The 13,156-nt window shown below is 49.6% G+C and overlaps 1 protein-coding gene and 1 long non-coding RNA gene across 2 annotated transcripts; both read left to right on the top strand.

Moving 5' to 3' along the window:
* Window positions 1–227: 227 nt before the first annotated feature.
* LOC132647163 (uncharacterized) lies at window positions 228–7,020 on the top strand. Its single transcript, XR_009585458.1, has 5 exons — window positions 228–356; window positions 817–926; window positions 1,071–1,167; window positions 3,845–5,204; window positions 6,637–7,020. It is a non-coding gene; the product is annotated as an uncharacterized LOC132647163 (long non-coding RNA).
* Window positions 7,021–8,700: 1,680 nt separating this feature from the next.
* Chp2 (calcineurin like EF-hand protein 2) lies at window positions 8,701–11,848 on the top strand. Its single transcript, XM_021640649.2, has 8 exons — window positions 8,701–8,832; window positions 9,034–9,244; window positions 9,894–9,966; window positions 10,075–10,155; window positions 10,273–10,403; window positions 10,584–10,645; window positions 11,288–11,410; window positions 11,588–11,848. Exons 2-8 carry the CDS (start codon window positions 9,178–9,180, stop codon window positions 11,639–11,641), a joined length of 591 nt encoding a protein of 196 aa, XP_021496324.1. The 5' UTR covers window positions 8,701–8,832; window positions 9,034–9,177; the 3' UTR covers window positions 11,642–11,848.
* Window positions 11,849–13,156: the final 1,308 nt, after the last annotated feature.

Genomic DNA, 13,156 nt, shown 5'->3' with positions numbered 1-13,156 from the left:
CTGTAACCCTCCCTGCAGCTTACTGAAGCTCTAAACACTCCTGGCTTTGAGGATGGTCAAGTCCCAGCAAGGGACATCTTTGGGGTAAACTGGGCTCCTCCCAAACTGCCCCTCTTGCGTCTTGCATAACCCAGTTCCCAGTTCCTGCCTGGTCTGGTGCTCCCTGCTTGGAGACTAGGGAGCTGTGAGTGTAAACATTGCTTTATCACTGGGTTGCTCTGTTGACATCTGTTGTTTAGTCTGCTCAGCATCCTTTCCCCTTCTGCTAAAAAAAAAAACCCCGTTGCTTTCAGGAACTGCCTCTCCCTGTCATGGTGGCCTGTGGGTCACAAGACCCATGTCACCTCCGCTTCAAGGTGAGTGAGGCCGGAGCTGGGCTGTGCAGGGGTTGGTGGGTTTTTTTTCAGGGTGTGTTTGGATGTCAGGAGCTGTGATTTGGATGTTTCCTCAGCGCTTCTGCAGTTAGGCATTTAGTCTCCAGGGCAACAGCGTTGGGGCGGGGCCTCAAGGGAGACATTTACCTCAGGAGTGTTCTGTCCTCTTGGATGGAGGACTTAGCTGTTAGAGGAGTAGGCTTTTGAGTATGCTTGACATAAAAGCAGTGCGCTCTCCCTTCCCACGCATGCTTTCTTTCTCCTTTCCCTCTCCCTCTCATTAATGTATCCCCCTGCCCTCCAACTTGTCACTTGCCTTTCTGCCATGGAATGGCACAGCAAGAAAGCAAGAGGGCCCTTCCCACAGGCCAGTGCCACACTCCAGGCCGCTCCCAACCTCTAGAACTGCAAGCTGAGTACATTTCTGTTGTTTATGCTACAGTCCCCGACCGGTTGTACCCTGTGTTAGCCACACAAATTGGGACCAGGACACCAGGAGATCAAGGAAATTCTGACTTGATGAATCGAGGAGCAGTTCAGTGCAGAGAAACGGTAGCTATGAGAGTGAGGAACGTCAAGGGAGGAACTGGTGGCATCCGCTGACATGGTTGGGAGGCCTGGACCAGGCCGCATCTGACACTTGCTCCCTTAGATTTCCCTTAGGCTTCAGTGAAATCTCTTTTCTTCTTCATCTAGGTTCAGGTTGGCTCCTGCCACCAGAAGCCGGAAATCTCACAGGGAGCCGCTGGTATGGCTCATTGGTTTTCAAGAGCACTTGGGCTGTGATATGGAGGTGAGGGGGAGGTGTACTGTACTTGTACTGGGGAGGTGAGAGGGCAAGAGGGAGAGAGGGATATAGACACGTTAGCCGGATGTAGATGGCTGACAGGCATTCTGTGTGGGAGCCATCCCCCCTACATCTGAATGTTTGTATCCCCCCTCGCCAGGTCTGCAGCCTAATCTGGTGTGAATGTTAGCAGGAGGTCAGGTCTTTGTGGGGTAATGAGCTGTTCAAACCACCTGTGTCTATGATTAGTTGTAGATTTCCATCCATGTGACAAAAACAACTGAGATAAATCAAGTTAAGGCAGGGAAAAAAGTCCATTTTGGCTCATGCTCTCCAAGGTTTCAGTCCCATGGGCTTGCAGCAAGGCATCACCTCAGGGTTGGGAGCCTGTGGCAGATCAAAACCGTTCACCTCATTATGGGGAGCTGAAAGACAGACTGGCTTGGCATCTCCATACGCCTCCCAAGAACACACCTCAATGACCTAACTTAGTATCTTTAGGCCCCGCTTCTCAAAGCCTCTGTGTCCACTCAGGAGCACCAAGCCTCCATCAGATGACCTTTGGAGGCCACCAAAGGTAGATCAGTGTCCTTATAAAGAGGCCCCCTCCCAGCCCAGTGGCTCATGTCTTCGACCGTGGTGCTTAGGAGGCAGAGATCTCTGTGAGTTCCAGGCCAGCCTGGTCTACACAGCAAGTTCCAGGACAGCTGGGGTGCATCGTGAGATCTTGCCTGCAAAAAGGGAAGGGGCGCTGGGGAAGCCATCATTGTTCCCACTGGTCTTCCTTCTGAAGGTGTCTGTGGCCTTAGCGGAGAGACTCTTCTCCTTCCCCAGTGAGCCACCTTCCTTAAGTATCAGCAGAGAGATGGCTTACTCCTGGTGAAGCCCCTTGTTTCCTTTGCTGTCCACTAGGCCTCGAGGCACTCAAGCCGGTATGCTTGACAGGGCCCCCGCTTATACCAAAATTCTAGTTTTCCTGCTAAAACCCAAAGAAAAAGCGTTGTGGCAGTTCCCGAGCACACATCTGTAGAGAAAGCCGCCTCTCGTGAGAACCTGCTTCCGCGTGGCCAGTGGCACCAAGACTAGTGTTAGTGTGAGAAAGGGGAGATGGGAATTTTTCAGTTCGTCTGAAAAAGCGTTCCAGGGACAGATGCAGAGGATACGTGAAGCCACTCCCCTCACCGAGGGGCTTATAACTGCCTGTAACTCCAGTTCCTCAAGAGCCAACACTCCCTTATAAGCTCTTGAAGGCATTGCCACACACACACACACACACACACACACACACACACACACACACGAAGAATTAATTTAAGCCAGGTGGAACATGCCTTTAGTGCCAGCACTCAGAGGCAGGGGCAGGCAGATCTCTGAATTCCAGGCTAGCCTTGTCCACATAATGAGTTCTAGAACAGCCAGGGCTACCTAGTGAGACCCTGCATCAAAAACCAACCCAGCCCTTCCCCCACAAATACACATATGGTACTAGAAAGGACCATAATGCTGTGGTTTGAGATACTCGAATTAAAGGTTTTGTCCCCACTGGTGGGAGGTGGCAGAGCCGTTAAGGCTCTGTGGAAGGAAGTCAGGTTATTGTGGGAATTCATTAGGGATGCTATGATCCCAGCCCCTGGCACTCTTCATTTCCCTTCCAGCTTGAGAGGAAGTTTTCCTCTGCTGTGCTTTTGGCCATGCTTGTCACCAGGGCCATGGGCCAGAGCCAGGTTGGGTAGCATGGAGCTATAAGGCAGTGTTTGGGAGCAGACACAGGGAGACTGTGAACTGAAGACCAGCCCTTGCTGCAAAGCAAGACTGTGCCCCCACCAAGCCCAAACAGCCCACACCAAACCGAAGGAAGAAACTGACCCCAAATAAAACCTTCCTTCTTCTAAGGTTGAGTTTTAACCATATTTTATCAAAGTGATAGAAACCTGACTGGTTTCTATAAACACTGTGATTATCCATATTTGAGCCATCAAAAACAATTTATGGGTATCATATTGACTCTTAATAGCTGTCTATTTCCTTTTTTTTTTGGTACAGGGTGGCCATGAACTTGATCCTTTTGGTATAAAATCTCTGTAAGGTGACTCTTGCTCACTTTTTGAGTGTGTGTGTGTGTGTGTGTGTGTGTGTGTGTGTGCACCTGTGGAGGCCAGAAGAGGTTGCTGGATGTCCTGGAACTGGAGTTACGAGCTGGCGAGGTGTCTGATATGGGTGCTGAGCACTGAACCCAGGCTGTCCGTGAGAACACTGAAGCGCTCTGACCTCTGAGCTCTCAATCCAGCGCCTTATCGATCATTTCTGGCTCACATCTTCTGTCAGTTTCCCCGTTAGATTGCGTTACCTTGCACCGCCACTGAGAATGTACACCAGTGCTGTATTTTGACTACAGATGTACTACGATAGATATCATGCACAGAGAGCATACGGGGCCTTAAAGTTTTCTCTGATTTCTATTCTGTTTCTCATTTAGAAAGTTTCTTGTTCAAGACTAGCAGAATATAGCCAATTTCTTCTGTCTTTATATAGTGTCATTTTGCATTTAAATCTCTTATTTATTTTGTCTAAAAAGTTAGGGGCGCATTTTAATTTTTTCCCCCATGAAGACAGACGTCCTAAAATGTGTGTTAAAAATAACTTACATTTTCTCCACTGATTTTAAAAAATATTTATTTTATAGGTGTAAGTATTTAGCCCGCGTGTATATATGTGTGCCTGCTGCTTGTGGAAAGAAGCCACTGGATCCCCTGGAACTGGAGCTAGAGATGGTTCCTGAAGTCACTGTAACTGTAGTTACCTTACAAGATTAGGCCCCTTGCCATTTCACCATGCGTGGGCTCACAAGGCCCCACTCTTCACTGAGGGACTATGGGTAATTAATGGATGCTGGGAAAGGGGTGCCAATTTCTTTTGGTGGTGTAGCCATAGCTAAGTTTCCCATGTTCTGGTAAATAACCCTCACCCTTATACTTATGTAAGCAACTCTAACTAAATTTGGCAGGTCTCACACACACACACACACACACACACACACACACACACGGAAAGACTTCAAAGCAGGAGGAGACTGGCTGGGCAGAAGGGGTTCAGTGTGACAGGGAAGGGAATGAGCGATGGCCCTGCATGCTCCAAGAAAGCCGAGAAAACCACGGAGGGGAATGAGAGGGGTGGGGTGGTGTAGGGGATGGTCAAAATTCAGTGTTTTCGCGTATGAAATCGTCAAAGAACAGTTTTAAAAGATCATCCAGGAAATAAATAAAACTCTTGAAATGAAAAACAGAAGTAGACAGGTGGTGGTGTGCACGTCTTTAGTCCCAGCACTCAGGGAGGCAGGGGCAGGCGGATCTCTGTGAGTTCGAGGCCAGCCAGGCCTACACAGAGAAACCCTCCCTCATAAAACCAACCAACCAAGCAAACAAACAAAACTATAGGAATCCAAAAGTCTGGAACAAATGTCCACACTCGTCTTGGGTTTCTGTTGTTGTGATACAGAACATGGCCCACATCAGCTTGAGGAGGAAAGGGTTTATTTCATCTTATGCCTCCAGGTTCCACATCGTCCCCGAGGGAAGTCAGGACAGGCACTTAAGGCAGGAACTGAAGAAGAGGCCATGGAGGGATGATGCTTACTGGCTTGGTCCTCATGGCTTGCTCCCCATCCTCCTCTGACCTTCATGTACACGCAATGGTCCCACACTAAATAAGGAAATGGCAAATGTGGTAAACATGCAGTGTTTGCTTGTCTGCGCTTGGTTTGTCTTGTCAAGCATAATGATTCCCAGTTCCACCCACTTTCCTGCAAATGTCGTGATATTGTTTTTTCTTCTGGCTGAATAGAATTCCACTGTATATAATTACACCACGTTTTCTTCATCCTCACGAGGTAATGGACACCTAAGCTGGCTCCCCTATTGCCTTATGTGAACTGTGCACCAGTAAAATACGGATGTGCAAGCGTCTCTGTGATGAGCTGATTGAGGACTCCTCTAGGAAAAAAATACCCGGGAGGGGAGAGTTGGGTCATGTGGCACCACGGACTGGTGAGACTCCATTTTTTCGATTCTTTTGTGTATATGCATGGGAGAGGATTGTTAGATTGCATGATGGCTTTTACTTACTGAGAAATCTCAAAGTAGTCGTCCATGATGACTGCACCATTTCACCTTCCACGAGCAAGGTGCAGGGTCTCTGATGTCTCCATCTTCTCCCTAGACTTGCGATCTTTCTTTGTTTCTGTTGGTCTTAATTCCGGTCATTCCAGGGAAGGTGTCATAATATCTCACTGTGGCTTGACTCTTCACCCCTGGTGGCCAGTGACGTTGAGAATCTCTTTCTGCATTTATCTGGACATTTATACATGTTCTTTAAAGAAAGTTCTATTCCAGTCCTCTGTTCATTTTTTTTTTTTTTTTAGTTGTTAAGAGTCTTATGTTTTCCTGAGTATTTTTGAACGTTTGTTTTTCTAACTGGAACTTCATCAAGCATGGCTGGACACTTAAGAAAATGTGTGTGTGTGTGTGTGTGTGTGTGTGTGTGTGTGTATGTGTGTATCAGGGCACTATATACATGCAGACATCAGAGAAATATTTCCAGGAGTCAGTTCCTTTTTTTACCATGTGGCTCCTGGTGATAAAACACAGGTCTTCAGGCTTGGCAGCAAGAGCCATCTTGCTTGCCAAAGTTAGCAACCTTTACGGAGCTTAAAAAAACATATCAGCAGAGGATGCAGCTCAGGGGTAGAGCATTTGCACATACACAGGGCAATAACGCACACACCTGCTTGTGCACACACCACACCACACACACACACACACACACACACACACACAAGCACACACCTCACTGAAGCAAGTCTAATAGGGTCTTCAGAAGAATTCCTTAAGCAACCAAAGAGATGGCATGTGTACTGTGGAGTTGGTGTAACCCCCATTTGCATGCATGAAGCAGGAGTGGCTCCTGGCACTGGGTTCCCCCGGCACTTGGGGATGATTGTGCATATAGGCTTATCGTTAACTCGAGTGACTTGAGCGCAGCACTGACTCAGAGAGCAAGGCTGGAGACCCCTTTCTGACCCTGTTGGGGGTTACTGCTGCCCCGCCATCAGGGACGCATTCCTTCCTGGGTTCAGCCTAACTCCCAGCGCTGGCCTGGAGCGTTGCTGGGCTTTGTGGGAGAGGAGGTTAGCTTCCCACACGCTTCAGTCCTTGGGGGGCATCTGAAAGGGAATCAAGCATCTTTCTGTCAGTGATTTAGTCTGAAAGAGAAGCAAGCATTTTTAGATCAATATTTTCATGTCTCTTCGGAGTTAAGCCTCTGTCTCAGGCCAGAGACTAATAGACTCTTTCTTCCTCCCAAATGGATATGAACTTGAACCCTTGTAATAAAATTCCTGCACCTCCTCCCTCTGAAAATATGTGTATATGTGAATATGGTGATAGTGGATACCTAAGATATTCTATTTTTTTTTTCCAGAATTGAACCCAGGGCCACACAGTTGCTGGGAAGCACTCTCTTATTTCAGAGCTACAGCGGCCACTCTGCTTTTACTTTACAAAAATCAAATAAAGTGTGCACATACAAGTGTGTACACCTGTATGTGTGTGCGTGTGTATGTGTGCTTGCATGTACTCAAGCCTGTGAATGGGTGTTACAGGCACATGTGTCATGCTTAGCAATTTTTTGTGAATGTTGGGGATTAGAACTCAGGTCCCCACTTTTGCACTGCAAATAAGAGTACTTACTCACTGAGCCACCTCTCCAGCCCCCTGCTTTTAAATCTTGGAACAGTGTCTAAGTTGCCCAGCCAGCCTTGAACCCACTCTGTTAAAAGATCAAGCCTTGAACTCTTAACCTCCCTCCGCCCCAGCCTCCTGAGTGGCTGGAATGACAGGCCTGCCACACCAGGCTAGGTTGGGTCTGTGGCTTTATGAGTAGAACAGGAGAGCGCTGAGTGGGTATGCTCTGTTGGACTTGTCATGTGATGCCCTGAACTATGTAAGACTCTGCAGAGACCTCATCACCAAGGACACTCTAGATGAAGCCACCTGATCTTCCCCTTCCCAGTCAAGAGCTGAATGACCCCTTTGTCCTTTCTTTTTTCTTTCATGTATATATATATTTATTTATATATATAAATATATAGTTATATATATATATATATATATATATAACTATATATTTGGTCTTTTGAGATAGGGTTTCTCTGTGTAACAGCTGCCTGGCTGTCCTTGAACTCACTCTGTAGACCAGGCTGGCCTTGAACTTACAAAGATCTACCTGCCTCTGCCTCCCAAGTGCTGGGATTAAAACTGTTTTATATTTTTTGAGTCAGGAGCTCACTCTGTTGCCCAAGCTGGCTCAGAACTCACAATGTAGCTCAGGATAGCTCCTAACTCTGGATAGTGTTCTCATGACTATTTTCCATGTGCTGGGGCTCGAGGTATGCACCTGCAGCCAGACTCTTGGCTGCTTTATTGGGTTCTTTTTCCTACCTCCCTACACCACCCCTATCCCTTCCAACCCACTCAACAATGGGTAGGAGAGAAAGAAGGTTAGAGGGGGCAAGGGCCATCGATATAGTTAAACTACTTCCTGCTGATTAGGGGCATCAAGTCCCTTGGGGTGAGTTTGATCTTCGTCATCAGGGTATCTTCAACCAGCAATCCAGCAACTAGCAACACATCAACCAAGAGCAGCAGGGGCAGCAGCAGCCACAGGGGGAGCAGCAGCCATCGCCTCTCTTGGGGCTCTGGCTTTATATACTCTCTGAAGAGTTCCCAGAATCCCAAATGTAAAATATCTTCAGCAGGTAAAATCATTTCCCCTGCTAGAGCACGAGACAAATCATAGTCAGCTGCTGTGGACAATCAGAAGCAGCCCCATATCCCACACCTGGGATTAAAACAGAACGTATCCCCATAACATTTTTGTGTTTTTAAAGAAACCAAAAATTCTCACTACATGTACCGCTTCATTAATTAATTATTTAGTAACTTATTTTTGTGACTAGGTTCTCACTGTGTACATGGTTGGCTTGGAACTTGATGTATAAAACAGGCTGGCTGTGAACTCACAGAGATCTACCTGTCTCTGCTAGGGATTAGGGGTGTGTGACACCCCACCTACATTTTTGTCCTTTTTTAAAAAATCATTTTACATTTTACATGTGCGTGGGTGTTTTGCCTGCAGGCACCACAAGCATGCCTAGGTTCTCCCAAGGTGAGGAGAAGGCACTGGGCCCCTGATGACTAAAGCTACAGAGACTGTGAACCATGGTGCTGGGAATAGAACATGGGCCTTCCAGCTGAGCCATCTCTGCAGCCCTAAACCCTTTCTCTTCATAAACGACTCCGCCTGTGGTGGTCCCTTACAGCTGTAGAAGGACTCGGAGTAGCCACTTACTCATGCCTAGTTTCCTGCCTCAGCCTCTTAAGTGCTGGTGCTGCACGGCTTTAGGGAGCTCCAGGGAGTAGTTCGGAGCCTTTTGTTTCAGCTGCCCCAAGTACTGGAGCCCGGACTTCCCCAGTACCACCCCCTCCTGCCCAGGGGCACATCACCATTCCTCCTTCCCCCTCCCTGCCCCCTCTTCCGGTCCCCCGAAGAATGTCTTCGTCCAGCCCAGTGGGACATGAACAAGAATTGAGTGAGCATCACTTGGCCGTCGAGGAGGTGGGTTTGTGTCTAGGGCAGGTTGGGAGAAAAAAATAAAAATAAATAAATAACTGGCTCGCATAGGAGCGAGGAAGGCGGGGCCCTGGTGTCTCCCAGCCTCGGGCGACCTCAATCTCTGGGCTGAAACGACCGGTTGTTCTCAGCCTTCCCCTCTGACCTGCTACCCCGGGCATTGTTTTCTGTTCTCCGGGGTTGTAGGTGGCAGGCGAAGAACGCCCGGGTTCTGGCTGCTCTCCAGGCCCGTGACCTTCGGCCCCGGGGCCACTGGGCGGCCGCGCCTCCTGGACGGGTGGAGAGGACGCCTGGTTCCCCAGGCTGCTCGCCTCCTCCTGGGGCTCTGCCATGGGCTCGCGCAGCTCCCACGCCGCGCTCATTCCCGACGTGGACCTCATTCGCAGGGAGACTGGCTGTGAGTGTCCGGGTTGGGGTGGGGGTGGGGGCAGCCCAGCAGCCAGTGGGCGGACCAGGAGAGGTCTGGAGTAGTGTAGGGGGTCCCCAGAGTGGAGGCTCATTGTCCCAGATAGCAGAGACTTAATAGGGCTTGGGGTCCGGGAATTCGCGCATCTGGAGCTGGGGAACAGGGACCCAGGCGAACCGGGATCGCAGGTTCGAGGCGGCTCAGGGTGATGGACCAGATTCACTTAAGCGTTCTCGAGCTCGGATGGAGGCTGCAGGGGGCTGACTTCGGTGCCTGGGCTCTGGGAATCTCCTGGGTTCTCCAGCCCAGTGTTTCCTGAGTCAAGCTCCCTCCTGCCTGGAGGACCCCGCACCTGGTCCTGCACGGCTGACGACTCCCCCTCTCTGTATCCCTACCCGGCAGCCTCTTCCATATGGCTGAAGCCGCGCTGAGGTGGGGCCTGGGGGAGAGGGAGGTGGAGAACCCCGTCACGTCGGTGTGTGGAAGGGGAGGATATAGATGAGAATAAGCCCTCTCGCTTCCCTGCTCGCGTGCCCTGGGCCGGGGGGGGGGGTTTGCAGCGCACCCCCGATGCACACAGGATCTGGCGGTAAGGACCTGGAAGTTTTGTTGGCTCACCCCGCCTCCTTCTCTCCCGCAGTCTCCCAAGCCAGCCTGCTCCGCCTCTACCACCGCTTCCAAGCCCTGGACAGGGAGGAAAAGGGCTTCTTGAGGTGAGCAGAACAGGTGGAAGACCCTTTGCCTCTGTTTTTCTGGCCCCACCCCTCTCCCTGACGCCTCCCTCCACTTCTCGCCTTTGCCTCCCTCCTTTGTCTTCGCAGCCGCCGGGACCTCCAGCAGATCGGGGAGCTGGCTGTGAACCCTCTGGGAGATCGCATTATAGACAGCTTCTTCCCCAACAAGTGAATCTCCGCTGCCTGGGCTGCCTGGCCGAGGGGAGCTGGACGCGGGTGGGAAGCGAGCTACAGATGTTGGCAGCCTGGGTGACCATTGTCTTTCTCCATCCCTGTCCCCTACAGGAGTCAGAGGCTGGACTTTGCCGGCTTTGCCAGGGTCCTGGCTTATTTTCGACCTATAAATGAGGAAGATGCAACAATCCGAGACCCCAAGCAACCTGAACCCCTAAACAGCAGAATGAACAAACTGCGCTGTGAGTGAGTGTGTGTGTGAGACCCGCTCAAGTGAGACCCGCTCAAGTGAGACCCCCCCCAACCCCAGATTTACCCACACCAGAGAGAGGCCCAGGAGCCTCTCATTCCCTTGTGGGCCCGAGGAGGACTTAAAATTAGCTCAGGGAGCCTCACCTTCCTAGTCCCTACTCTTCCCCCAGTTGCATTTCAGCTCTATGATCTGGATCGGGATGGGAAGATCTCCAGGAATGAGATGCTACAGGTCAGAAGAACTCGGGGTGCATCAGACGTGGTGTGGGCAGGGCGGGCGGCGGGATGGTTAAATGGAGGAGGGGGCTGGGGGCCTGGGGTTGCAGATGATAGGGCGTTAGGTTAAGACACGGGGATGGATGGGGTTGGGTGTGGGTTAGTTAGGAGAAGGGGTGGGAGAAAGCAGGTATGAGATTGGGATTAGGGTCTCTTGCGTGAACATCTGCTAACACCTGGAGATATTTGGTTACGAGACATCACACAACTGATGTTTATTGGAGAATATCGCTGTACACACCAAAACACCTAGGACAGCCTTCTACACCAAGGAGTTATCTAGGTCCAAATGTCAGTAGTGCCACGACTGGGGTTGGGGGGGGGAGCTGATGAAGTTAGGGTGTAGGGTGAGGTGGGGTGGAGTGAGGATGGATGGCAATCAGGTCGGAAGGTTTAGGTGCAGGTGAGCAGTGTTGGAGGGTGAGACAGAATCATATGGAACAGTGAAATAGCGTGTGTGTGTGTGTGTGTGTGTGTGTGGTGTTTGCTAGAGGCTACAGGGGAAATTGAGTTTGATGGTGAAGAGTAAGAAAAGCGAGGTGGGCCAGGGCTGGGGCTGGCGGAGCCCTCCCTGACTGCCTCTTGTCTCACCTCCCAGGTTCTCCGACTGATGGTCGGGGTCCAGGTGACAGATGAGCAGTTGGAGAGCATCACAGACCGCACAGTGCAGGAAGCGGATGAAGATGGTGACGGGGCCGTGTCCTTCCTGGAGTTCACCAAGGTTAGGAGGAGTTGAGGTCAGGCGCTCTTAGGATAGAAGGGCCTGGGGAATACAATTCGCTGGAGAATGGGCGAGGCCTGAGGGATTCTGGGAGATGCTAGGACTCCAGGGGAGGAGGTGAGAGGCCCAGGGTTGAGATTTCAGCCTCCTGACTTGACCTTACCCATCTCTCCCCAGTCCTTAGAGAAGATGAACATCGAGCAGAAAATGAGCATCAGGATCCTGAAGTGACCCCTGTGCCTTTGGCTCATGTGGGATCCCATAAGCTGTATTTTGCTATGAAACTTTGTTTAGGGCCAGGAAAGGGGTTGGAGGGATGTGTGCTGAAGTCTCATTTGGTCTCAGATTTGTGAGACCAGCCAGTGATTTGCCTTTAAGTGGCTGAAAACCCAACCCAAGTGATATGAGTAAAAAACTAAATAAAATAAAATGAAATAAGTTGCATGGCGCATGTAATTAGACAGCCCAGAGGTTTAGGCACAGCTGGAGCCAAGGACAAAAATAACGTCATCAGGACTGAGTTTTCTCACCCGTGTTTCTCAGCTCAGCTACCTTCTTGCATTCTTTCCTTGTGGTAGAATGGGCCACCAGCACCCTAGATCACATCCTCACAGCCCACTAACCCAGAGGGAAGAGACTTCTTACTCCAAGAAGGCCAACCAAGCAGCATCATTGATCCAGCTGGGGTCTTTTCTCTATCTCCAGGGAAATGGAGCATTCTAGTTGGTCATGCCTGTGCCACATAATTCTGAAACCTTAAAGTCGGGCCTGAAGACTTAGGATGGAGTGAGAGGCAGAAGATGAAGTAATGATATCTGAAAAGTGTGTGTGCATGCATGTACACATGTCCTATGCTCGTGCTGGTTTTGTTCAGGCAACATGAACAATGACACATCTTCTTACTGCTTGGTTGAGCAAACTGAGGGAACCTAGAAAGGTGGCCTCTAGAATGGGTTTTTCTCTGATCCCCAGGATGAAAGATAATGCGACGGGGTTGGTAGCTGGGGGGAGGAAGATGTACAAATAACAGACCATACATACTTCCCGGAAGTGTGTAGTTATTCCAAGTTTTGTGAAATGATTCTGTTGTGTTCATGGTTAAGATTTTCAAACGTTGACAGACTGCAGAATAGAATATAAAATCACACTGAGGTAGATTAGAAAGACAGGAGGAAGACTGAAGAGACGTGAGAAGACTGGCTGAAGTCTCTCAAAAACTGAGTCAAGAATTGTAGCAGTGAGCTCGCGTGCGCATGCGTGCGTGCGTGTGTGTGTGTGTGTGTGTGTGTGTGTGTGTATGTGTGTGTGTGTACATGCCATGGAAATTCTCCTGTTCAGAGATTATTGCTTTTATATAGAGATATTTCAAACAATAATGTTAAAATAGGGGCTAGAAATATAGATCAACCGTTAAGAGCACTCACCGCTCTTTCGGAGGATCCAGGTTGGTTCAGTTCCTAGCACCCATGCTGGAGGGCTCAGAACAGCCTGTTATTCAAGTTTCAGAAAATATAATGCCCTCTTCTGGCCTTCACAGGTTCTGCATATATGTTATACAGATAGACAAGTGGCCACAAACACACATAAATAAAAAAAAAATTAAAAAGTTAAAATAGCAACAAAATATGTTTAAGGCCTGAGCCTGTGTGACCTTCCATTATCGTCATACTCTTTCTCAGATGTCCCCTGGGAGACTGTAAACCTTTGCTCATGGTAATTACATGCCAACTGTATAACTTCCTGTAT

The sequence above is a fragment of the Meriones unguiculatus genome, chromosome 14 (assembly GCF_030254825.1).
Source record: "Meriones unguiculatus strain TT.TT164.6M chromosome 14, Bangor_MerUng_6.1, whole genome shotgun sequence".
Lineage (NCBI taxonomy): Eukaryota > Metazoa > Chordata > Mammalia > Rodentia > Muridae > Meriones > Meriones unguiculatus.
This window is presented reverse-complemented; position numbering and strand designations above follow the sequence as displayed.

What these genes read in the sequence shown, in the direction of transcription:
- Chp2 (XM_021640649.2), top strand. Translation starts at nt 9,178, where the DNA reads ATGGGCTCGCGCAGCTCCCACGCCGCGCTCATTCCCGACGTGGACCTC. An exon ending in CATTCGCAGGGAGACTGGCT is followed by an intron (nt 9,245 to 9,893) that starts GTGAGTGTCCGG and finishes TCTCTCCCGCAG; the next exon opens with TCTCCCAAGCCAGCCTGCTC. An exon ending in CAGAATGAACAAACTGCGCT is followed by an intron (nt 10,404 to 10,583) that starts GTGAGTGAGTGT and finishes CTCTTCCCCCAG; the next exon opens with TTGCATTTCAGCTCTATGAT.